The sequence below is a fragment of the Trichinella spiralis genome (assembly GCF_000181795.1).
Source record: "Trichinella spiralis strain ISS 195 chromosome Unknown Scfld4, whole genome shotgun sequence".
NCBI classification, from domain to species: Eukaryota; Metazoa; Nematoda; class Enoplea; order Trichinellida; family Trichinellidae; genus Trichinella; species Trichinella spiralis.
The window spans coordinates 1523244-1550174 of record NW_003526943.1 but is presented as its reverse complement, the minus strand read 5'-3'; the positions used below and the strand labels follow the sequence as shown (position 1 = coordinate 1550174).

Sequence of the window (26931 nt, the reverse complement as noted above, 5' to 3'; positions counted from 1 at the left end):
TATTACATCATATTTACGCCATCAAATTGACCAAATCTAATATTTCCTTAGGAACGGGGCTATCTTTTGGTGTGACAATTCTAAAAATGAAAAAAAAAGATAAAATCATTATTGTCGAACATAAATTCAGTTGAGAAATATTTTATGCTTACTTTCCACCTTCACCAGAACCAGAAAGAGAACTGAGTACTCCTCCCAAACCGACAACCGTCGTCGGAGTGGTGCAAGTTGCAAACGAGCTCTGAGTTGTGGTAAAAAGTGCATTCGTCTGACTGCTTAATCCGAAAGAATTCAATGTAGGAGCCGCAGTTGAAGCAGTTGCGGTTGGAAAGCCACCGAATGAAAAAGAAGTTGTATTAGCAGAAGTTCCAATGAGATTTGGAAATCCACTTGCGGCAGTTGTAACACTTGGAAATGGAACTGCTATTGACAAATATGGAAAAAATCACAGAAGCAATTAAAATAAGAGAGAACAATGAAAAAATGAGTTTAAAAATCAGATTTAAATGAAAATCTAAAAAAATCTGTTCCTAAACATTTCCATAAATCAGAAAGTAATCTAAAACCAATGATTGCCAAGATAACCACATTAAAGATAAATAAATAAAATAAAAAATGCATTTGTACTAAAATTTAAATAACATTTTTAACAGATAATCATATAGCCAAAATTTAAACAAACCAGCAGTAGTCGCTGAAGTGGAAGTGATCACAGGAGTGCTTGCAACTTGAGGTTGAAAAATATTACCTGTGCAATAAAGAACATGAAATTATGATAGTACTGTTTGAAAAATGAAATCACCAAATAAACTAGGAGTATTGGGGCCAGCAGAACCTAAAGAATTATAATTTTCAATATAGAACAAATCATGTAATACTTTAAGAAAATATTTTACCAAAAAAATTCGAGACGCCAGTACTTGTAACAATGCTGGGAGTACCTAAAAGTATCGCACAGTCAGAAACACAACAAACAGCAATAAAGCAAACCAAATTAAGATTACCAAATAAATTTGTTGCACTTGTGGATGTCGTGGTGATAGGAGTACCTAAAAATGTAATGATCAAATATCCCATTATAATGAATAGGAATAATGGTAAACTTTATAAAAATAAAAAGTGCTAAACATAAAAGTTATATAATAAAATTTTCATAAAATAATAAAAATGTATCATAAAAAATATGTAGACTCACCAAAAATACTGGCAGTTGACATGAAACTCATTTTATCAGCTTCTACTTTCTCTACTAATAAGAGTATGATTTAAACTGACAACAATGTAACTTTGATTTTCATGCTACAGTATATTGTAAGTGTAAATCAAGTTGAATTTTGAAAACAACCAAGTGCATCTGTTTGCTAAAGTTCATAATAAACAGATAAATAATTGCTTTGAAAATTATTTTTTAAATATTAATTAAAATTTTTTTGTGATTTTACTTTCTAATTTTGAATTAGACGATTAAAGTGAATTATAAATGGAAAAAACGATTATATTTTTTAAATTCTTCGATTAATAGCTAATTTTAAATTATGTACGATAAACTTCATTATTAAAATATCAGAATTTGATAAATTATGTATTAAAATTATTGTTTTTCTTTTATTTAAAGTTTTTATTTTCATTTTTATTCAAGATTACAACGCTCGCAATTTCTTTCTGTTCAGTTTTATTCTAAATAAATATCGTAAATAAATAAATATAATACTAAAATATCATCGCTCCATAAGCTAAAATATAAGCTTTCAGAAATTTTAGTCTCTGTTGTCAGTGATCTTTCATCATGTATAAGATAATATAACATGTGCGTCATTTTTATAATATAAAATTTACCATTTAATCTTGACAAATCAGTTTAATTTTAACAAATTTATTTGAAGTTGAATATTATAAATGAATAGTAAATTTTTGAAAATTTAAATGAATATTGTACTTAATTTTCCGAAAGTCACGTGAACAGACTGTATGTGAAGTGTTTGTTGAAAGCTTTCTGTTTTCTTAGTTTTTTTGCTTTCTACATGTTGTTTTGTATCGTGTAATGTTTGTGCATTAATTCCCATTTGTTAGATATATTGAGTCATAACTGCTGTCGAAAGACGTAAAGGAATGTTTTGTTTGGAATGGTATACGCACTTCAGGTATGCAATAAGCCCACGATGTGGCCATTTCACTTTATGCGCCTTAATAGATTAAAGTAGCTTGTGGTCAATTTGAATAAATTACAAATGATTTTCTTGAGTAATAAAATTTTTTTATAATTGGAAAGAGGTGAATGAATTGCTTTTAATTTAGAGTCGTCGTTGGTATATTAACGTTATGCTTTTGATTGATAGCACCAAAAGTTTTTTTTATTCATTGCACAAAGTTGTTAATTATAATGTTGAAAATGATGAACTATTGTTGTTTTTGTTGCCTTCAAGGTTGTAATGAGGAAAATGTTCCAGTTTCAAACATCTTCATGGTATATTGTTCGAGTTGTTTGGCAGGGTTCATTTCATAGAAGCGAATAAATAATAAATGGAAAATTTGTTCGGCGAAAAAAAGTATATTCTTCAGAGTTTGTTTTTATTGAGAAAAAAACAAAGTTTGCTTTGTGATGTATTTTTTTTCAGTGAATCCACACGCTTGCCTTTGAATACGGAAATAGTGAGCGCATTTTGCGCCTTCGGTCGAGGTTTGACAGATTCAGTTTCAGCTTTTCCAAATTGGACAGTGTGGGGTCAGGAGTGTTTGGTTAGCTGCAACACGGCAGAGCGGTCGAATGCCGACCGGACGCACATGTCGGTCTTGGCACGCCGCCGTTCCATAGTGAAGCAGAGGTCGGCGCCCAGTTCGAACAAAGTACGCTCCGGCAAGTCGGTGCTCGGTCGTCGTATTGTACAGTCGGCCGGTTTGAACCTGCTTTGCATTATTCTGTTGCATTATATAATTTTTCCAATAATCAATTGGATCAGTTTTCGTTTGTTCGGCTGGTCCGGCTTTCCGTCCGAGATGTTGTATTTTATTTTGCAAATTTCTTGGGTAATTCCAATGTTTTTCATCACTCGAATAATCAATCTGTTCTGGTGCCAAGACATTGCCCAGGCCATAATGATCAAGCGTCGACCAGTGGGCATTTCGTCGTCTTCAATATCTTACAGTTCTTATGTAGCGGATTTTTTGCTTTCGATGGCAGTTGAATTTTTGTTCTTGTTGCAAACTTATTTGGTCGGTTTGGTGCCGCTGCCAGGCGTGAGCAAAATTCTCAGCTGTATGCATCTTGCTCTTCTCTACTCGATGTACGCTTTTGAGTATGTTTGGGTAAGTCAGGGTGTCACGTTCAGCGTTCGGTTGAAGATGATACAGCGATCCTGGCCTTATTTTGTTGGCTTCGGGTTGGCACTCAGCTTGCTCACTACCTGGGCATCTTCCGTTTTCGTCAACAGTTGTATATTTGGATTTTTCTTTCCAATCTTGATCATGGGTAGCTTTCGGGCAAAGCCACCACTTGTACACGATTGGATGCCAGTTAGCGTGTTTTATCCTTCGCTTTACATTTGTCACATTGTTTACTGTTTGATTGAATGCTTGGTTCGTCGCCGCTTTTTGCCGTTATTCGAATAAAATGAGCTAAGTAAAGCTGCACTATTTTATAAAAGAATAAGTATTATTTTTTTTTCAAATTCATATACCGATATGATGAATGGCAATTCCGTTTACAGAATCGGTTCAAAATTTGTTGCTTGCAAGTTATTATTATTATTATTATTATTATATTCCAATTGAAGGGAGACATCATTTCCAATAAACCAATAATATAATAATGGACCAGCCCAATAAGGCACATAATTTGACAGCAGTATGCAATGTGGAAGCCAAAATAAATCTTCATAGGTTTGTACTTTCCATAAATGAATGCTTGTCAAATTTAACACTGTGAGTAGATTTTGTGAGAATGCAACCAACACCGCAGTGACTAATGTCTGACGAGAGATGATCACTTCATGTTTCAGTTGAGGATTACGGATCGCATTTACTGAAGTGGAACGAAGTCGAAGAAGCAACACAATGACTAATGCTAGAGAAATACATAAATAACTGAAAAGTAGCAATATATTATAGCGAATTTTTACGTAATTTCTGAAATGACATCTACTGTTCACAATGTAGTTGGCGCTCATAGAAATTGATGGAACAATCAGGGGTCAATAACAAATGGAAAGGATGATTGCAATGTTGTTTGAAGGTTGAATGTAGCAGGCGTCAGCCGCTAGACCATAGGGTAAATTTGGAAATAAAAGGGCAAAAAAATTGGCAAAAGAGGACACATGTCTGTTGCTGTGCTGTAGGGTGATTTAATAAAACTATTGCTGATTTGATAAATCTGCCGGATAGTTTACGGAAAGTGACATCAATAGACAAGTTACAAATAAACGCTTTTATTCTATTGTTTTAACTAGAAAATAAACGACAATTTAAAGCCATTTATTTCTAAATTATTTAAATTATGAACAACGCATTTCACTTTAGTGATTAAAGTGAATTCAAAGGCAGCATCTTAATTATTTAATGAATCATTTGCTTTGTTCATGCAGATTTTGATAGGGGTTATTCGGCATGTCATTAGTCATGTGAAATAGTTTCCATTTTGCGATGAACTTCGTCAAAGTTAAATAAAATACCATGTAGATCTATAAATTGTGAGAAAGAGTATGTTTTACGAACTAATGCAATTTTAAATTGTAATCTTACTTGGGCATTAATTCCTGCTTTCATGTTCTTGTTGTATTCAGTTGAATTCATTCTTTTTCCAAGCTTCATTATTTTTGCTTTTCAAGTTTCCGGAACATTCGATGTACCTTGCATATTAACGACTTGTGTGTTTGCATTATTTGAAGATGTAAAGACGAGATTGTTCCTTCTACAGAAATGCACGCCAAAACAATACAAGGCGTAAATCATCAAAGCGAAAGCATAAGGCGTCCAAATAATTTCTGGTATTATGAACAAAGACGGTTGAAAAGTAACTGCCAGCAAATGTAAAGTAATTGGAAGATTTTGAACAAAAACAATTATAAAGACAATTATGAATAAATGGCGCATTACAGACGCTTCACGTCTGAGCTGGCTGATACGGATAGAGTTAATTGAAGAACGATTCACTCGTAAAATCACAGCTACAACTACATATAATGCAAAGCTGGAATAACCGAGAATGACGCATATACTATAACGCAATAAAAAATATGTTTTCGAAACTGACGTGCGGTAATAACAAGTGCTGTTCACTTTGTCTGTAAGCGGAGCAGAACTTGCAATAGCAAAACACAAATCAAAAATGCATAAAATAATTGACCCCCAGAGTAGAGCATTTTTTATTCGCTCTGGCACTTTTTTAAGGTTAATTGCCATTTTTACAGCCATAAATCGTTCCATTGCCATCACAAAGCACTGAATACTGATCAATGATTCACCAACAATAAAACAGTAAGTATACATTTTCAAAAAGCAGTATATTGGCAGTATCTCTTCCGATTTGTTCGCCAATCGAATGCGATCTGCATTAGCAATTGCAAAGCCAATACCCGTAAGCATGCAGCCAAAGGAGTATGCTATTAAATAATGCACACGTACAGTAGAATGGGAAGTTGAAAAAAGTTTCGATTTAAAGCAAATAATTATTCAAGCATATAGTTTTACAGCGCGAAAAAAATTAAAAAAATTTTATTTTTAATATTTTGCTTACTATGCATGCAATTTTGTTTCGTGTCACCTTCTGCACATTAAGAAGCGTTTCACCGAATTAATGCAATTAATTTTATTAAATTACGGCATTCAAGAAATACGTTAAAACATAATTGCATACATTTTTTAAACAAATAATTTTTAAAACACGAAACCATTGACGCAAAACAATGATTAAATTTTTTACTTGTTGAAATTCAATTTCGTATTTATTGAATTTTAAAAATTTTCAGAAGTTAATGAAACACTGCAATTTCAATTTTGCATTTACATCTTTCACAGTTTGATTTGTGAACAAATTAATATAATTTGCATAATGGCATTAATATAATTTTTATAATGGAAATTTTAAATTAATCCTTTTTACACGAAAGTATGCAATAATTATGTATAATTTTAGTCATAACAGTGCACATGCAGCAGCTTGTTGAAGGATATAATTAAATATATTTAAAAAATTAATATTGTAAAACATCAATAGAAATCAAACTCTAAAAAATAATTAATGTACCGATTTTACAGATATACTTTAGTGGAAATGGTACTATATGTTTGGAACAATTTTGAAAGTTGCAAAAACGTCCACATTAAGTGTTGCAATGATAATTATCTTAAGGAAGAGAAGTGAAACAAAACATGTGCATCCCTTGTGATGGTAAAACTTGCAAGTGGATTAAACACTGCAATTTCAAAAGATGTAATCTTATTATAAATGCACCAGCTTCTAATTCTGTGTGTTCTACAAAAGGACAATAATACTTTGAATTAAAATATGAAGAAAAAAACATTTAATTTTATTCAATTAATTAAACTTATGTAATGTAAAGAAAAATTGCCCAAAACTTATTAAAATAAAGAATAACATGATGCCGTTTTTTAACATGCTCTAATATTATACAGTGTTTCTTACAAAGTTTGAATAAAGTTTTAAAATTTTGTTAATTATTTAATTATTGAAGATATGATAGTTAAAATAAAAAAACACTTTGACGAACGTTTTCAATATGCATAACTGAAATGAAGATCACTTGACTTTATTAAATGTTCAACTAAAATCCACTTCTGATTTATATCGACAAAAAGTTGCTTTCAAATTAATTTATCAGTATCATCTAATTCAAAAATTTTAATAAGCCTGTCTTGAGCAACATACCGACAAATGAGCAGTATGACTTTACATTTGCAATAATTAATGTTTTTTAAATTATAGAAGGTTTAACAATAGAAGAAATTCGACATTACACAATTCAAAGATTAAAATAACTAAACAAGCAAACATAGAGGAATAATATCAAAGAAAAAATGATACTCACCAAAAACAAATTTTTTGTTCTTGATTGAAACAGCTTTTTTGAGAAAGCACAAAAAAATGAAATTTATAACTGAAGCGAGAGTTCCAAAGATCGCCAAACAATACTGCAGATCAGTTTGTAGTGAATTTTTGAATTCTGAAGTGTCGTTCTGATAGGTTTCATTTGGGATCATTTTAAAAATATTTTATGCTAAAATTCAATGCTTATTTGAAATCAAAAAATCATTTGACCAAATATTAAAAATATTATCAATTTAAATTGTAAATTTTTTGAAAATTTATCCTTACTTTATAATTAGACTAGCTGTGCTGTCAGTTTTGGTCCATTATTGTCAGACTGCCACTCCATCACTCGTTACCAGTGCCCACCAATAGCATAGTGTTGTGGTTGTTTTGAAATTGTTCGCTTCTCAAACTATCATACATACACATATTTGTGTACATTTTTTAAAATGCAGTTTGTATTTTTAAATTATTAACTTTTGCCGCACCAAATAAATTAAAATCGACTAACCAGTGAAGCGAACATGGCTAACTGCTGTGCGTAGACGTCTAGGCAAGTTATCTTACGTATAATCACAGGTAAAGCAATTATTTATCATTCCAAATGAATAATTAGCAATCTGTATTTATATATCCTTGTCGTATCAATTGTTCGATGAATTTCAGATTTTAATTTAATCTTCTCAAAAGCTGACGTCTTATTATTACGTGCAAATCTTGCCACTAGTGAAATAATTCTATTGATGTATATATGTATTTCATTTTTAAATTCATCTACTTATACATTGTTCAATTATTTTTTATAACGCTTAAATAAAATTATAATAAATTTATTATCATTGAAATTTTTTGAAATGAACATATAAATTACTTGATATTTCGAACAGAATTTTTCGCTGCTCACGAATCTAAAGGGATTAAATTAAATTTTAATTTGATGTTGCATGAAAAAAAGCCCTTTCAAAATGTACTTACGATTCACTTCGTTTTTGCTCATTGAACAAAGAAAAAATTCACTTCAGCACATGCCGTGCGTTATCCAACGCTTTCTTCTATATTAATTATTTTATTATTGATTGTTTTCATGCAATCCCATCAAATGACTTTCAGCAACTACTTTTATGCCATTTCAACATTTTGTGCATAAATTGAATTTTTTGCACTTTTGTTAAAAATAAGACTGCTCAATAATATTTTGCATCTAATAATTTGTAAAATAAATTATTTTTTTAAAACATCTTATAACTGAAAAGTGAATAAAACATTCTCTAATTGGTTCGACATTTTTATTGGTTTTTTTTCGTTGATTGACTTAAGCTATTCTTTGCCAATACATGGCAGATAATTTATCCAATTTTACATGCGAACAGTTTATAATAACATTTCATATTTGCTAATTGTTGAATTTCAGAAAAAAATTAACATTATTTAAACTTATTTTCAAAAATAAAAGCATCATGAATATACACCATAAGATAATATACGTTCAATAATGCTATTTTCTCTTTTATTTTTCAAAACTTTGCTTTGAAATGATAATATTCTTCGCTGTTGTTTTTTTTGGGAATACGATAAAGAAATATATAATTTGTATATTGCATTATTGTTCAGCAAGACATTCAGAATCTTAGTAGTTTGCTTCAATTGATATAAAAAAAAGAAATGAAACACTTTTAAATCATGTAAATTCAGTTACCCTAAGCAATTTTAAATATTCCACATGGTATACTGAATAATTATTGTTCAGGACGATATTCACGAATGGACCGATCAAAACTGCTGGAAATTAAAAATTCTGCATTCTTGCCAAAACGAACGCCTGTCACAATGTCCGAATGGTCTGTAAGATCGCATAAACAAACCCACTGTTTACTCTGGAAAACTCTGAAAATAAGAAATAAACATAAATAATAAAACTAAATTTTGAAAATTATCAAACAAAACTTTCTCTTATTATTATTATTAAATGTTTAATTAACTGATGGCAACAATTTTCTGTAATCGAATACAACCAACAACATTTAATCAAAGTTAGTGCAGCAAATAAATCTACACCTGGGCATTATTAATTAATATGATAACACGTCACCAGCAGAACCTCTACAATTCAGCACGAAATCCCTGCTGACGCATCAACATAATTAACACAGATTAACTTGCTGATCCATTTGAAACGCACTGTTCAAGAAGAATAAAGCTTTTATTTAAAAATATCACAAAAAACATATAATAGCATGTATTTAAATTTTCTTTAAAAAATGATTTAACTTACTTTATTTCAGTGCCTGCCACAGCTAAATAACTGCCACTTTGATCGAAACAGACATCTTGAGGCTATAAACAAGACAAGATTAAAAACAGCAAAACCATTCATTCACATCGCACTGAAACAACACACATACTTGAAAACTGTCATCCAAAGCGATAGTTTTGAAATTTTTCAACTTTCTCAAATCCCACAACTTGATCATACTGTCATCAGCTACTGATGCTAAATAGTATCCATTTTCAGAGAAAGACAATGCACGTACAGCGCCTGCGTGTCCTGGAAAATTGGCCACGTTCGACTGCTCTTTCATATCCCAAATTTTGATCGCTGCAGCGTTATTTCCAACGCCAAAAATCAATCCATCTGGATGAAATTGACACGCTGTCATGCCTAAAATGAAGCAAATGATTATTTTAAACAACAACAACAAGCACATCAGAATCCGACCTTGCGATGGCGGCTCTGAATCAGCCACTGAACATATTGTTTGTCCAGTGAAGATGTCGGAGAAAATCCATTTCTATAAAATGAATTATTAAATAAAAATTCGTCACACGACAAAACTACTCACTTCGTCAGAAGATATACTTAGCACGTAATCTCCAGTAGCGTGAATGCTGATTCCAGTTACAGGTGAAGAATGTGAACGAAGCACATGCGTGGTCGACTGGGATCCAACAGACCAAACGCGCACTGTTGTATCACAGCTACTGCTCAATACGATGTTTGACTTTAAAATAAAATAAAATCAACATCCAAAATGAAACAGCAAATAAATAAATCATAATTTGAAAAAACCATTACATCGACAGGATGGTATAAAACTTTCGTCACTTTCTTCTTATGACCTTTCAAAACAGCAGTAACATCTTCTGTAGCACAGTTGAAAGTGACAACTGAATGATCATTGCCTCCGGTAACAACTGAATGCGGATCAGGAATGAATACATCCAAGCAGGTTATTCCCGGTGCAGTAGCGCTGTGCAAACCCTGAAAAAACGTCTTCATTGCAAATCAACACCAAAATAAGCAGCTAAAAATATACAATATGCATTGATTTCTGTTTGTAACATCTGATATCGTCTGCTTTGAGAACTTCTTCAGATACAGTTTTGCCACGCTAACAAATAAACAATTTTTTAAATCAAAAAACCAATTAAAAAATAACATTTCAACCTGCTTTCTCGCTTTAGTAAGTATAGAAGCCTTGTCTTGAAGCTGAAAACAAACGAATTCAAATATTACCAAAACTGACGAAAACAAGTCAACAGTCTACATATACTTTTTGCATAATTTCAGCAGTAATTCCTATTTCTTCAACTGATTCGTCAGTCTCCATATCCTCACCTAATGCCTAAGCAACATTAAATAAATAATAAGAAAAAAAAGAGTTTTGCGAATAATTTAAAAAATACTCCGGATTTCACAGAAGTAATCGTCGTATGCGGCTTCAGAGTTGCCAATGCTGAAATTGAAATAAATCACCATTGTGTGCATTCTCGACAATAACTGTGATAATACCTTCCCGAGAAGCAGTCACTTCTTTTGTCAAGCGTGAAATGACTCGGCATGCCGCATCGAAGTTATAAGCACATTGAGATAGTTCTGAATAAAATAAAATAAAATTCTCTAACAACTCATAAATAAACTCAATTATTAAACCTTGTCTCGAAGTGAGAAGCTGCTCACGAAGGTTGAAGCTGTGTAACATAACTGCATCCCATTCATCCTGAAGCATGCGCAAAATACCAGGAATGCTAGATGCATTTGGCGGTCTAGGTTGAAATACTGGTTCAGCTAAACATTCTCAGTTTAACAATATAGTCGCTGAAGTAACGCAGAAAAATAAAAACTAACTTTTAATTTCGATCAGTTGTTCCACAGTAAGCGCTTCTCCATTGACTGGATCAGTACCATTTTCCGCAATATATTTTTCAATCAACCGCTTCTCGTAAATGCGACCACTAACGGGTGAAAGAACGGGAACTTCAGGAATTTCATTACTAACTGTTTAAAAGTTAATAAATTATCATTCTTGATTATCTAAGCAATTCAATTCTGGTATTTAATAAGTAAATTATCAAAGATACTTAAATATCAAAATAATGCATTAGCAAATTTCAATTTTATTTAGACTTATTTTTCAATAAAAATAAATTATTTCCTTTCAATTAAATATGCATTTAAACAAATATATATATATAATACTAAGTAAACAACAAAAATCGAACAAAAAATCTACAGTATGTGTAAAAATTAGACTTCGAAAATTCTCAAATCAAATAAAGTAAATAAGTTAAAAAAAATCATCATTTGGTGTTTTACATTAATAAATGTATAAAAATGCTTGAAATGAATTAAAAAACAGTTTCAGAACTACCATTTCAGCATCAATACATTTGGTACTTTACCATTCAGATTTACTGCCATTCATATTCACAAACCGCAGTTAAAGAAATAGAGAAACTTCTTAATAATTCAATTCAAAATAAATTAATTATATACAAAAGTATTCATTAATATTTTAAACTTATAAAAAACAATACTCTTGATGTTTAAATGAAGCAAGTTAACAAAACAAATGAAAGAACTACTCACAAATACAAGCACATACCTAGAGTGCTTGTAAAAATAGTTACAAAACTTTAAATTCATTACCTTATTACTTTAATTTAAATTAGTATAAAATAATTATCAACTTACTAGTGCAAAGAAGCGACATCTTTACTTTTTCAAATGAAAATAAACTACAGTAAGCTTTGAAAAATCATGTTTTACAAGTTTAATATTCATCTGAAATCATTTAGTATAAACGTAAAATATAATAAAAAATTTTATTTTAGTTAAATAAACTTTGTTTTTTAAATTTATGTAATTGTTTAGGAACAACAAAACTTTTTGCAAGGATTACTGTAAGCGGTAACCAGAATTATTTAACCGGGAATAATAATTTTGCAAGATTTGATAAAAATTATTCATTGTGCATTAAATTATTTACTATAAAATTCAATTTTTATATTAAAATTGCAAATTTATTTTAAAAATTATTTTTGCATTACAGTAAAACTACTCTACCAATTGCTGCTGAAACAGATAAATTAATATGCTTAAGCAAAGCAGTATATTAAATGCATTATGTTTGCTTTTTTATATTTTTGAATTTTCTTCGTGTTTGTGAACAGATTCAAAAATATTATTTGAATTTCAAAATCTTATCATCGTTGAGGAATTAATTAGAAGTTGTCTGGCTATTATAATCCTATTTTCAAATTGAATAGCTTACAGCCATTTTCAAATTTGAAAGGAATATTATTTTTAAGTAATGCGCATAAATATGTGCATTTGACTGAAATTTGCCCGGCATTTTATGTAACTTAAAATTTTTTTGAATTAAGTATTATTTCATTCATTTTAGTAATACATGTTCTTATGATAGCATATTTGTTTGTTAGCCTTTTCTGGCGTTTTTCATGCAGTTGTATAAATTTTCATAATGGCATCTGTGGAAAAGCTGTAGCAGTCCATTATTTGAATGAATCTGTTAATTGAAATGATTTTTTTTCATTAAATCCAGTAATTCAGCTTGTTTACTCAAATTTAAATATCATAATACAGCAGTTTTATATTTTAAAATAATTTTTTTCTTCACTTTAATAACCGGGAGCTGTACGAGGAACTGGACAATGTTCGCAACTACCGGTTGGACCTCTTGGACCTTCATTGCCCATTGGGCCTGCTGGACCAGTTGGACCTTGCTGACCAGGAAGTCCAAGTTCGCCTTGATCTCCTGGTGGACCTTTAATTCCTGGAACTCCATCTGGACCTGGAAAGCCTCTAAGACCTTTCGGTCCATCTTCTCCTCTTGGTCCAGGCTCACCGGGAGGACCTTGAACCTAAAGATGCATGAAAAACAATCAGTTGTATAAAAGTGTCATTTGTGTAATATGTAATGACTTACATCGTAAATTTTTCCAGCATCGCCTTTAGGGCCTTTAGGACCACAATCACCGGGAAGACCTTGAGGGCCCTCAGTTCCGACCAGACCACGCATGCCTGGCTGTCCATCAAGACCTGGTGCACCAGGTTTACCTTTTGGACCCGGTGGACCTTTAACACCAACTGCTCCTGGCGCACCAATAGGTCCAGGCATGCAAATTTGGCATGGTTCTGGAACAGGCCCTTCTGGAGGTAGTACGACGCCATCACGTCCGGGTTTTCCTGGAGCACCATCCAATCCATCCAATCCGTCTGTACCATCATCTCCAGGTGATCCCGGTGGTCCTGGAGGTCCTTGATGGCAAGTGCAGCCTGTAATAAAATGGAGAACGTCTTCAGATGCGTATTTCAAGCATCAATTTATTGAAATTACATTCTTTGATCACGGTTACTGTAGGTAAAGCAACCGGAGCTGGCTCTTCAACGTAACTTTCTTGTGGAGGTGGTGCAGCTCCATAACCACTTTCTTGGTGGACTGGTTGACTATAGCCAGACTGCGAATAAGTTCCATAATTTTGAGCACCGGATGCAGCATTCAACCACTGCCCAAATAGCCATTCACGTCTTTGCCTGGATACCGGCTGCGTAGATTGTATAGTGACAATTTCACTCCACATATCTCTTGAACGTAATTTGCAGAATTCGATCTCGTTTAACATATAAGACTGCAACGTTTGCACATAACTGTAGACCATTGGCAAAGTGATCACAGAAGCAACCACGGCAATGGTGCTTATTACTACACCAAAAAATGCAACACGACGCATACTTGCATGTTGAGCTACAAGCTTTTCACAGTCGTCATAAGCCATGGTTTGCTTGTCAAAATTTACGATGTGGCAATTGTGCAATGTTTTCGTTACAATTTATATTAAATAAATTAGTTTCTATTGCTTGTTGATTGGTAACGGTCACTGGCGGACCAGGGCACATCAGTAGTAATGCTGTTAGCAGGAATTCAGGTTGACAATAAACGATCCATACGAGTGACCCAAAAGACTTTTCACGTCACTGTTTAATGACCAGGTCATTTAGTGGACAGAGTGGCTGCATACTGAGCTAAAACGATCTTCTGTGGACCATATTTGTGAAAAATGCGGACATTTGATAACAAATGGCCCTGTTTTTATCATGCTAATAAGAAATTACTATATTACATACAAATAAATTAATATAAGTGTTTGAGGACTTATTTTTAATTCTGTGAATTCCATTTCATTTTATTTTTTCTTTGATATCAGATGCTGTTACATTCAAAGCATAATCAATATTTTTATTTGTTATAAATTTGACAAATGTTTTGAAACAGCAGGATAGTAAATAATGTAATACTCTGATTGCACTAGAAAGAGCGTAAGCAGTAAATGTAATTTTAATTTTATGCAACATGCAAATTTATAGTTTTTTTGGTTGACTTTTCTTTTTCTTACTAAAGATAAGCAGTTGCTTCACTTCACAAATAATATAGCTACAGCATAGCACATTGTTTTATTGAGATATAAATTTTTACAAATAGTATATTAATAGAATTTAAATTAAATTTTATTTTATTTATGTTTAGATGATAACGCATTTTTTTATTTTAGAGTTTAATCATTTTCTGTTTTTGCTATTTTAGTATTATTATTTTGATAAGTATGACAATTAATGATTTCTGTTAAAGTTGTGGTTTGAATTAAAATTTATATCAAATTTAAAAAATACGATTCAAAATCCCAACACGTGCAGAAATATAAAAAATTATTTAAACTGATTTTTTCAAGCTTTTTTATGATTAGGAAAGAAGTAATAGTTCTTGCAAAATTTCAAAATTCTTGCTTATTCAAATGCATTTATTTTAAATAACTTAGCAAAACAGGTAGCAGAAATTTTAATGTGAAGTAATGATAACATATTAAATGAAATTAAATTAAATTAACACAGTAATTTAGCTGTAATAAACTGCTTGATAAACCTAATAACTCTGTTAAAGTCATATCATATATTTTACTTTAATATCAGTGAAACAGATTCAATAGGCATGAATAACTACATCGTTACTGTTCTGCATCTAGTATAAAATGTATATTTTAAACTTGCTTTCATCTTCAGTATGCTAACATTTTTCAATGTGCTTTATGACATTTTAAAATTCGATATAAACTGAGGGGGCCTTGAATATCTGTCGTAACAGTACTATTTAGTCTGTGGAGTAAGATAATGCACATCTGAGTTTTACTGGAATACATTGTAGCGTTGCACTTATTGTACAAGGAACGAGCTAGACAATAACCAATACAAATTTCTCTACTAACAGCTGTCCACTCTTCCAGATAATATGATGCGTAACGTTCTACAAGTGGCCTTTCTTCGACAGTACAATATGAATCCATATTAGATATGAATAGTTCTATTTCTTTTGAATTTACTAACTAAAATAGTTTTATTATTTTAATTTATCTAAAATAATTTTTAATCGTTTTTAAGAATAAACCGTACTGCATACCAAAGAAGCTCCACAAATGAGCACCATTATCACTAATATCATGTTCATGCGATTGCGTAGAATTTTAAGATTTTGGTTACAATAAATGGATGCTTGAAAGATAGGTATGAGTAAATAAAGCATTTATGAAATGCTTATAAATAAGAAATTCTGTCTTGCAAATGATGCGAATTTAATGAAAATTTAGACATCTAAAAAATAATACTATGCTTATTAAATTATGTCGACTAAAGTAAATGAAATATGGTGGTTAACTATAAGTGGTAAAAGGATGACAATGTATGAGTTATGAATCAAAAGTAAACGTCCTAATGTTAAATATTAAATAAAATGTCAATATGGTAGAAAGTAAATTTATTCACGTTTACTTCTAAAAGTCATTGCTGATAATTAATTTGAAATTAATTATTTTTGTTAGTTTGTAATAGTTTAGTTAGAATTATAAAAATGCTTAATTGAAAGTAAAATAAAAACGAGTGTTTTATATGAAGGCATTTTTCTCTTAACATAGCTGAAGTGTGTATTCAAAAAGTAAAAGCCTGTCTATAAAATTATACCTCTATTGCTTAAAATTAATTAGTCCCTATGCAGTTTTGAGTTGCGAATTCCTCTTTTTAAAGTAAATGGACAGTTACCAACACATTAAATTAGACATACAATAAAACACTCTTCTTTATTCTTTTCTTAGTCAGCATTTAGAAGCACAATGATTTTAAAAAATTGCATAGTTCATTGATTCTTAATAAAGTATTTAAATTATGAAGCAAAAACAAATAGGAACCTATTTTAGCGCCTTTCTCAAATTTAATTTAGCTTAAAATTCCTTATTTTTAATGATATTTATATCTTCAACATTTATGCAGCTTTTTATATGAAATTGCATAGAGTGACTAAAAATAAAAAAACTAATTAAGAAAATTATTGTGTTCTCACCAACGTGCAATATATCTTTATTGAGGAAAATACAAATACACATGCGATTCTCACGCAGACACACACACAGAGACTCATTGAACTTCCTCCTTTTCTGGCCTGACTACTACATAATCTGATCTAATTAGTTTCTGGAATCAGTTTTTTACTAGATCTCTTCTTGATACACAACAAAAATGATTAATAGATTTGACTGTAAAACTTATATTCTTTTTTTAATTGCATAATGAGCTTTCTCACGTGAGAAAAAAATAATTGCTACTTTAGAGTAAGATAAAACATTTTATTATTGAATTAAGCATTTTAAAATGCGCCTTATGATGCTGTTTGAATGTGAAGTTTAGAAGTAGATGCAATTCAAGCCTGAAAAATGCATGCTGAATGTCAGAAGTCAGAAAGTCAGAATTTGAAATAAAATTTTAAAAATATTTTTATATTTAATTTAAAATATCTGTAACGCCTCCAGGGAAACAAAATAAGATTTGACCAAAAACGCTTTCTGATAATGTTACATACAACGATGATCCTAACTCTTTTCTAAAAAGGAAGCACGATCGTGTTTTTGCGAAATTGAATGCAGTGCATCTGTCTGGTACTTCATTGTCTCGGCACATTTCCATGCATTCCTGAAGACTGCTAGCATTTGTTGATCCAGCAATTATTTGCCAAGAACTTAACAATCTCCGTTTATAAAATTCTACGATGCAGACATCCTCAGTTTTTGGAAAGTAATACCTTAGCGGTGATGCATTTTCAAGGCGTTCATCACTTCTGTCTGAAATACATAAATCATTAATTAAAATTATATACATGTATGTATGTATTTACAAATCTTGTAAATTATGCATTATATGGTGGGCATATAAAATAATTACCTTACATCTAATATAAAATATAAGCATGAATATTTATTTGCACTGTTTAGGCGACTATGTTCATTTTATTCATAATTTCACTTAAACTTTTTAGGTAACATTCTTTACTTACCATCATAACAGGCAACAATCTCTATGAACCTTTCGTTTTTCTTTAGATTTATTTTTGCTCGTTCATCAGAAGTATATTTATAAAGCGTACAGTTTTTATCAGAAATTAAGAATGACACAGCACCACAGCGATCTTCATCCCAATTCAGGCGACAGTAATATGCGCAAAGTTCCATGTGTTCGACATTTGAATAATGCATAATTACCTTGTAGCCAGCAACCACCTCTCCTTTCAACAAGAAATTAATATGACATTCTTCAAACAACTGATAAATTGAAAGTGAACACTGAGCTGCGTCATAATCTGAAAGCATTTTGATAATAGACAGCTAAAACTGATCTGTTATTAAAATTATTTGAAAGTGTTGTTATTTATTAAAAAGAAGTTCAATAAGTAGAAAATTAGAGTAACACTAAAGGCTTTGATATTTACAAGTTATTTTAAAATATCTAGTTAGTTCATACCATTATCATCTGCAGATTCTTCTGATTCAGCATCATATTGTACTACTACACTGTAGATTTCTATAAAATTTGAAATGCAAAAATTACCTTTAAAGAAATAACCTTTAACACCTTATATTTTAATTTCTAACGTTTAAAATAATACTATTGAAAAAATTTTCATATTTTTATTTCTTAAAAAATACATTTTAACATCTTAATTTATTTATTTATTATTGCTTTGTAAAATTAAAAATATTTGGTACAAAATGCAAAGTAAATAGCAAACCATTTCTTTGAACATCTCCATTTAAAATTTCTGATGCTCCTGGAGAATATCCACTGGCGCCTAATGTTTCTTCTAAATTTACATAATTAAAATGCTACAAAAGCAGTATTCTTATCTTAACAAACAGCCTAGCTACCATCGCTTGAACTAGACAGGTTATCATTAGAGTGCAAAAGAAGCAATTCTTCTTCTTGAACTGTTCTCATTACATCTGGTATTGCACTCGCACCTAAATAATTAAGAAGTTTACATAAATATAATTTGCATGGAAAATTTTTATGCAAACATATTGAACTTGAGCTTTTCATTTTTGCAATACTTTATGAAATATATTAAAATTGAGCACTTGGTTTACTTTGATTGCAGGTATGAACAGCATACAATTGTGGATGATTTTTCAAGCGAAACTGTTTGGAATGGCAGTCATCAAATGAATTTTCAATCAAAAGGCAAGTGCCTTCACGATTAGAATAAAGAACACTTTTGCAAGTTTCCTCTTTGCAACAAAATACAATGCAATCCTGGAAACTGCTGCTTTCTTCCAAGTAAAATTGTAGATGAAAAAGATGTGTTAAATTAAACACTTTCCTTTCAACTACACATGAGCTGTCAGTTGCATTTAGGTATATCAGGACTTTTTCAGAAAATGCGAGCTAAAGTAACAATTCTTTGATTATATATAAATAAATAAATATATATATATATATATAAATCAACTATATTAAAATTAGCAATATACTTGGATGAATGCACAGAAAAATTGAAAAACGATAATTTTCATGAACATTTGTAGATTTTAAAATGTAAATTATGACCGCTTTATATCCAAACTGTTTTATAGCATGTGATGAAGATTATTTATCCATCTTATTCTTAAATTTTCTAAATTTGCTAATGGTCTGAGCATATTAATACATTTGTGCTAAAAGTAGATTTCTCATTAATTACGGTAAATGATATTTATTAGCTAACTTCTTGATGTTAACTTTAATTAATTCAACACACTGTATTAGTAAATACATAACTCGTTATTTTTAAAAATGAAACTCATATGAAATTTATGAAATTGCCGTTTTCAGATGCAAATTTCACTGACTGAATTTAATTTTAAAAACTGTTTGATCAGTATTCATTAAGCTATATTAATCCTAATCCGGGCACCTGTCTACATAAGTAGACAAACGATGTTTGGAGCAGTGTTGTGACATGAAAAAAAATTAGCCTTATTTACTCTAAAACTTTCCACAAAATTTTATGCTCTGTCTTCACAGCTAATTTTTTGGTTCTATGACGTTTTTAAGCTGTTGTTTCATCTTTACTATTCATATTTCGGTCACTTGTTTACATATGTAGACACGTAACAATTTCTCTTTTTTTAATGATTATACTGAAATAATCCACATGTTTGTAGTAGCTAAAGTGCTCTGAGGTTACCACATTGATTATTTTTGAATGTGGTCCATATTCGTGTGCTTTATGGAATCTGGGATTCAGTTTCTGTGGATTTTATAGAGTAGATTAGTCAAAAAGGGTGTCAATCCCAAAGATAAATACGGTATGCTTCATGAGTGTCTGTCAGTGCTCTCAGACATTCTTTATGTTTGTTTAAGAGTCACTGTTATTAGCTGAATATGCGACAAAATAGTCAGTTGTTTATGGCAGCTTTAAAAACTGGATGAGCGATATCCATTATGCAGCTATTCACTGCTATACATAATCGGTTGTGGTGAACCTGTGATGGCCACTTTTGCATTTTACCATACGTATTGACAATTTGACCGTTTGACCAGGAAAGTATCGCGTGAAGATTAATTGGATATGTGACGCGGAGAATGGTTATGCTCCGAAAGGTTTGTTATATACTAGCAGAAGTGGTGAAGAACCCCAAATTGATCTAGCAAGCACCAAAGTTGGGCAATTGGCACAGCCATTTGTGAATTCTAACAGAAACGTTTCTATGGACAGCTATTTTACATCATATTCCATTGCGCAACATCTTTTTGAGCATAGCTTACAGCTATTGGTACAGTGTTTGCACATCGCGGTGATATTCTAGCATGTTTGCGTAAAGCAGTTCGACGTGATCTCTACTCTACGTCAGCTGTTTATGAGAACAACAAAAGAATAACGATGATCAATTATGTGCCAAGGAAAAACAGCAATGTTCTTCTGTTGATTTCACGCCACACAAAATTGAAAGTAGACAACCAGCAAGATGACAAAAGACCGAACATCATGAATGACTAAAATGTTGGCAAAAGAGGCGTGGATAGCATGGATGCAAGAATAGAAGATTTTTGCTGTATAAGAAAGACCAACAGATACACCATGCTGATGCTGAACTTCATCGTTGAGGTGTGCATCAACAACGCATTCTTACTGATGAAACATAAGCAAAGTTATCAGAAGACAAAGAAGCGTTTTATGAGAGAGCTTTCAGCTGGTCAAACACATCGAAATTAGGTATCAAAATCAAAAATCTGTGCACAAACTAAACATGCCTTTATCCGCTACAGAGTGCCCAAAATCATAAATGTTACAGATATCAGTTATAAAACGATAAAATCCATCAAAATGCCGAGAGCAAAGACGTCGAATATCAACGTAAAACCGCTGCCATTCATGCAAAAAAATATATACGTAGCAGCCATAAAATCACTGAAATATCGTGTAGCGCTTGTATTGAATAAAATAAATAATCTATTTGTGGAATTATCATTAGTTCTTGAAAAAATAATCATTTTGACATCATGTACAGGGACTAAACATGACGAAACTTCTAGTGTCTACATATGTAGGCAGGTGCCCGGATAAAGATGTAAAATTTGCCGCCCGGATGAGGTTTAATATTTTTAATTACCAATTGCAATTTTTTCTAAAAAGTAAGCTATTATTTAACTGTTATTATTTATTTGCATTAAACTGTGCGATTTTTCATTTAAGAAAATCAATGAAAGTAGTTTTGAATTTTAATCATTATTATATTTGTTGAATTTTGTTCCCAATGTTATATGCTATAAATCATAATTCAGTACGACACGCACATAACCATCATTCAAATCACACAGTCTTCTTATTTTCATAAGTTGAAATAACACGTTTGAGTGCAACGCGTAATGAAATCTAATTTTAATTATATAAATTCTTTCATTAATCACTGACATAACTTATTCAAATAAAACCCCTAGCTTTTCAAATTTTCTACAGAAATAGACATAGCAAAGCAAGTAAAACACAAAACATAAATTTAAAATTTATAATTTAAAATTTTAATTTAAATATAATTTAAAAAATTACCATAGCATTAATCTGTTCTGTTACATATAAATTTTGTAATTGCAAATGCAATAAAAGAAAATGCTCTGTAAGCACTCAATTTATAAAATTCATTGATAATAAAAAGTTTTCTGCTTGCTTGCATTTTGCGATGCAAAGTGCTAATGTGTAATAAAACCTAAATATGAATTGAAAAATTACATTTTGGCTGAGGCTGTATTTGTCATAATTGTAAGAAATTATAATTTACTGAATTGCAATTTTTGTAGTAGGACAATGTGATGTAGTATAAAATGAATCATATAATCTTTAATCTGGACTCAGCAAATCGACCATGTTACCAGGGAAGCAAAGCAATATTTCACCAAATATGCCACCGTCCATAACAGTGTACAAGGGAGCTGTGCTGTCTTTTTTGAAAAGACGACATTTTTTATCACTGTTTATATTAAATGCTGCACATTTTTCGCCATGTGATTGTTGTTTTGATCGACATTCTTCCATGCAAGTTCTCATGCTTGTTACATTTTGTAATTCATTAATCTGGGACCATGAACTGATTGTTCGCTGTACATAAAACTCTATCAAGCATATTTCTTTTTCTTCAGGAAAATAATACTTCATTGGTGCTGGATTATGCTTGCGTTCTTCACTTCTATCTGCAAAATGCAACTTATTGAAATCTTACAAAATTGTGTCATTTCATAAAATAAAAATATCATTAGCTGAACCTTTAGTAATATAAACTGAAAGATTTTTTATAATGCATACCGTCATGGCAATCAGTTAACTCGATGAATATTTCTTGTACAGTTTTGTTTGCTGCCAAATCATCGTTACGTTCAAATAAAGTGCACTTTTTTTCTTCTTTAGAAAATAACACTGCATCGCACGTTTCAGTAAGAGCTTCTACACGACAATGATGTAAGCATTGTGGAAGACTATTTATCTGGCTAATTTTCTGAACATCATGAAAGCCTGGAATCACTGCACCCTTGTAATAATTGCCATTGCATTCTTCTAGCATTTGGTAAATTGCAACTGTAGATTTTATCAGAGACAAATTTTCTGAAACGTACAATAATATTAAAATAAAAAATGAATTGATAAATTTACGAGTTTGCTATACATATTATAGGTATCTGAACATGTGAATGTATCATGCATATGAACTGACGTCAGACGAAAATAGCATTAATAAAATAAACTTTTTGATATAATAATGACTTTAAATTAAATCTATCGGTCATTCGAATATGTTGAAAAAGCTGTAAAAAACTAAAAATGATAATTTTTGTATAATTACTATTATAAAATATCGTAAACGTAAAAATTAGCATCTTTAATGCAACTGTTTTCAATAAAGTGATGTTTTAGAGAAATAATTACATTTTTGAAGAAAATAAATAAAAATACTATGTATGCACAATTAGTAATGCATGCTGCGTCCATTAACAAATTTAGTAGATCAAGTTTCTTTAAGATTATCTTATTATCTAAAGTTTATTAGATTAATTTAGATTAGTTTATCTAAATTAATGAATTAAATTACTTTAAATTTGCATTAAATTTCTGTTGAATTAGCTTTTTTCTGTTTACAGTCCAAAATTTCATGCAACACGTAATTCACTGAGTTTAAAATTTATTGCGATTCTAAGTAGCATCTGAAAAATATTTCAAAAACTTTTTAGCCTGAATATTCAGCATATTTTACTCAATTCATTTTTTCAAATTATTTTGTTTATGTTTTACTGAGTATACTAAAGCATTTTCTATTATCAGTTCAAATTAATAATTTTACTGTAATGAAATGTGTTTACTGTAATAAATTAAACAAGCAGTTAATATGAATAAAATGTACAAACTTCAATGTATTCTATCTTATTTTTAATTGACATTCTAGATATATTAAAATAAATCCCTTTAATCTTAGTTAGTAAAATGTAGCTTATGTGCTTACCACTGACATTATTGATATTTTCATTTTCTTCTGTTGGTAGCAAAGCAGCCGCATCATTTGCTAAATGAGTAAACTACATTGTTTAAAAATAATTCAAAAGCTTCAAGTGCGAAAACTTTAAAATATCTCGTTTTTAATTAATCTTCTACGTACATTAAATAAATTCTTTTAATCTCAGTTAATAAAAAGTAGCTTATATGCTTACCATTGACATTATTGATATTTTCATTTTCTGCTGTTGGTAACAAAGCAGCCGCATTATTTGCTAAATGAGCAAAGTACATTATTTAAACATAATTCAAAAGCATTAAATATGAATATTTTAAAATAATACATCAGTAAAGTAAGCAGAAACTGTGAAATAATAAATGCAGTGTGTAATCAAAAAGATTCAAATTCAAAGTAAATAATTAAATTATAGCCTCATTTATTATTCATTATAATTTGTTTGTTCCATTATATATTTATCTTGAATTTCTAAAACTGGCTTGAGAATTTAATAGCTAAAAAATACAATAAAATGATTATATATTGAATTTAATTACGTGCATTTATATCCTTTTGCAGATATATGGTAATACTATTTATACAAGTAAAGTTGCTAATTAGCTTAATTATTATGCAACTTATAGGATTATATTTATTATCAATTTTTGTAATGTTAAAATTCAATAATGCTAAACAAAATGTTTTTGATGTAGAATCTGTAAATAAATAAATAAGCATTATGAGATAGTGAATTACTAAATTGTTAAGAAGAATTAGTAAAAGAAATTTATATGAACGAAGTAAAATTTTCTATTTGCTACAAATATTAAAATCAAAACTTATTGAAATTAATTACTTGGTTCACAATCGCCAATAACTACAAATTCACTCTGAAGCTGCCTTGTGTAAGGATCTGCATTTGGATTTACTCTAAGTAGAGTGCATTCTTTCGAATCAGCAATGAAGTGAACTGCAGTACAGAAATGTTGGGCGTCTGCTAAGCGACACAAGGTAATACAATTTTCCAATGAATCAATGGAACTTTCCTGATTAAAGAAGCTGTATCCTCTCACAGATGCTTCTCTTAAGAAGTAAACCAAGCATGACTCTTGCAAAACATTCAAATTCATCCTTGCTTCAACTTCAGTGTTGTCACCAATTTGTTGAAATTCTGCAATAAAATTAATAATATACTGTATAATATAAAACATTGCAGTACGTTGCAATAATTTATAGATGCTACAATTCTATCAGTTATCTTGCATCTTATTCTTGCATATGCATAATATTTATGAAAGCAACATTCATATCTATATAATACGTTTAAAGAAGAAGCTACAAATCTGCTTTTAAGAATGGCTCATTAGTTAAATTCCATATTTATTTTCAGTGAATTCAAAAGTTATTAACTTCAGGCTTGAATATTTTACTTTTTAAATTTTCCAAAAATATAAGTTACGAAATATTTCTTAAATAAACACCTAAATAATACAAACCCTGTAAATTACTGCCCTCAGATGATTCTCTGTCTATAAAAAAAGTTGCAATGAATAGTTTATTACAGCAAATAAGTTATTATTACAATAATAGTTCTATTTCAGTATGCTATGATATAATAATTATAATAATAGTGTTGCAGTTCTAGATAATTTACTTTACTTTGTCATTTTAAGAAAGTACTAATTTTATGAGTGATTTAAAATAACATTTGCATTTTTTATGTTCCTGCATCGAAGTTACTTAGCATAAAACAGATAAAAGGTGAAATAACAGCATACCCACTTCATCGGTTTGGACATTATTTTGGAATGCATTTTCAGCAGCCGCTGCATCGTTTTCTACTAAAGATTAAAAGTGAGTTAAATTTAAAATGCATTGTAATATATTTGAATGCATTTCGCATTATAGGATAAATAATAATATATATTAAAAATTAAAAACAGGAGAATCAATTACATGGTTTGCAATTTTCGATGATGACAAATTCGCTTCCATGTTGTCTAGCGTAGGGAGAAGCATGAGGATTTAATGCTAGCAGAACACATTGATTATTATCAGAATTGTAGTCCACCGCTATACATTCAGAAGGTTCAACGGTCATACGACATAATGCTAAGCAACTGTTCAGTTCATGAGCCAAATCTTGATGAAAATAACTGAATCCAACTGCAGTTCTTTCTTTCAGAAAGAAAACTGTGCAAGATTCTTGTGTAATTTCGAGTTGCATTTGAGTGGAAATTACCAAATTTTCATCTAAACTTTGTATCGCTAACAGCAATATCATAAAAGAAATGAAATGAATAAAGGGCATGAAATGAAATGTAAAATGAGGCAAAGGAAAATAAAAAATTATAAAGCCATGTGTTCTGTTAACAGTTATCTTAAACTGAAAACGTTATCTTAAATATTCCTGAAAAATGGCATTGAAACTGCTGCTTCAATTAATTTAACAATTAAATTTAACTGTAGTCATTTAATTAGTTCCACAATATAAATTAAAATATTATGGCATCATTAACAGCTTTTTTAAAAATATTAATTCATGTGGCAGTTATTTTAAAATTTGTTTTTAGTGCAAAGCATTCAATATAACAAACTTTACTTTGTTGATCATCTGCTACTGCTGCTTGTTCACCGATTCTATTATTGTCTAAACGTAAAAGTAACTTTAACTTAATCTTAGAAACACTTCTTTATTTTGATATACCTTTAAAGATATATATATATAGTTACAGTTATTAAAATATTTTATTGTAGAAATGCTTCAAATTTTAAGAAATTATTATAATTTACCATTGAAAAACTGTAAAACTAATATTATTTTATGACGATTTTATAGCATTATACCATTTCTTGTTATTATTGAATAAAGCAAGCATTAGTATTATAATAACATAACAATTACTATAATCTATAAAATTATACGTTGAAATTAAAGCTAAAAAAGAGGAGAATTAATAACATTTCTAATTAAACAGAATTCAGTTTTAGTCTATTTATTAGTTTAAAAATTTTATTTTATATATGTTTACATACGTTTTATAAAGAATTTAAGTGATCTTACCTTTGTCACAACTATGAATGACGTAAAGGTCAGATTGAGGTGATGAACCATGATGAGCTGAAGATGTTTGAAAAAATGAGCTGTCCAGTAGCTTACAGTTGTGATCTTGCTGACTGTCAAAAACAACAGATTCACAGGGAATTCCCGCTCTTCGCATAAAGCATGCTGAAATACACATTTCTAAACTGGCCAAGGACCA

The 26931-nt window shown here is 30.3% G+C and overlaps 8 protein-coding genes across 8 annotated transcripts; 2 read left to right on the top strand and 6 right to left on the bottom strand.

Annotated features, from left to right (window-relative positions):
- The first annotated feature begins 928 nt into the window (after nt 1–928).
- Nucleotides 929–3028, top strand: Tsp_00439 (conserved hypothetical protein). Its single transcript, XM_003376133.1, has 5 exons — nt 929–1097; nt 1190–1258; nt 2081–2141; nt 2616–2893; nt 2958–3028. Exons 1-5 carry the CDS (start codon nt 929–931, stop codon nt 3026–3028), a joined length of 648 nt encoding a protein of 215 aa, XP_003376181.1.
- Nucleotides 3029–3033: 5 nt separating this feature from the next.
- Nucleotides 3034–3606, top strand: Tsp_00440 (etoposide-induced protein 2.4-like protein). Its single transcript, XM_003376132.1, has one exon. The coding sequence runs from the start codon at nt 3034–3036 to the stop codon at nt 3604–3606; it is 573 nt and encodes a 190-aa protein (XP_003376180.1).
- A 999-nt stretch (nt 3607–4605) lies between these two features.
- Tsp_00441 (hypothetical protein) lies at nt 4606–7212 on the bottom strand. The gene is made up of 3 exons (XM_003376131.1): nt 7041–7212; nt 4842–5594; nt 4606–4673 (listed from the first exon to the last, which is right to left on the bottom strand). The coding sequence occupies exons 1-3, from the start codon at nt 7210–7212 to the stop codon at nt 4606–4608; spliced, it is 993 nt and encodes a 330-aa protein (XP_003376179.1).
- A 1566-nt stretch (nt 7213–8778) lies between these two features.
- Tsp_00442 (putative nematode cuticle collagen domain protein) lies at nt 8779–14119 on the bottom strand. The gene is made up of 11 exons (XM_003376130.1): nt 13681–14119; nt 13270–13619; nt 12970–13204; nt 11169–11318; nt 10833–11108; nt 10727–10776; nt 10110–10301; nt 9883–10041; nt 9445–9831; nt 9315–9376; nt 8779–8926 (listed from the first exon to the last, which is right to left on the bottom strand). The coding sequence occupies exons 1-11, from the start codon at nt 14117–14119 to the stop codon at nt 8779–8781; spliced, it is 2448 nt and encodes an 815-aa protein (XP_003376178.1).
- A 1293-nt stretch (nt 14120–15412) lies between these two features.
- On the bottom strand, nt 15413–15819 carry Tsp_00443 (putative CD59 glycoprotein). Its single transcript, XM_003376129.1, has 2 exons — nt 15781–15819; nt 15413–15718 (listed from the first exon to the last, which is right to left on the bottom strand). The coding sequence occupies exons 1-2, from the start codon at nt 15817–15819 to the stop codon at nt 15413–15415; spliced, it is 345 nt and encodes a 114-aa protein (XP_003376177.1).
- Nucleotides 15820–15926: 107 nt separating this feature from the next.
- On the bottom strand, nt 15927–19577 carry Tsp_00444 (putative PAN domain protein). The gene is made up of 11 exons (XM_003376128.1): nt 19560–19577; nt 18800–19097; nt 18581–18673; nt 18445–18516; nt 18177–18236; nt 17713–18015; nt 17461–17500; nt 17242–17397; nt 16765–16831; nt 16267–16335; nt 15927–15983 (listed from the first exon to the last, which is right to left on the bottom strand). Exons 1-11 carry the CDS (start codon nt 19575–19577, stop codon nt 15927–15929), a joined length of 1233 nt encoding a protein of 410 aa, XP_003376176.1.
- A 2452-nt stretch (nt 19578–22029) lies between these two features.
- On the bottom strand, nt 22030–25895 carry Tsp_00445 (putative PAN domain protein). Its single transcript, XM_003376127.1, has 8 exons — nt 25625–25895; nt 25447–25509; nt 25165–25197; nt 24525–24839; nt 23886–23945; nt 23681–23740; nt 22492–22788; nt 22030–22379 (listed from the first exon to the last, which is right to left on the bottom strand). Exons 1-8 carry the CDS (start codon nt 25893–25895, stop codon nt 22030–22032), a joined length of 1449 nt encoding a protein of 482 aa, XP_003376175.1.
- Nucleotides 25896–26490: 595 nt separating this feature from the next.
- Tsp_00446 (conserved hypothetical protein) lies at nt 26491–26910 on the bottom strand. Its single transcript, XM_003376126.1, has 2 exons — nt 26733–26910; nt 26491–26606 (listed from the first exon to the last, which is right to left on the bottom strand). Exons 1-2 carry the CDS (start codon nt 26908–26910, stop codon nt 26491–26493), a joined length of 294 nt encoding a protein of 97 aa, XP_003376174.1.
- Between the last annotated feature and the right edge of the window lie 21 nt (nt 26911–26931).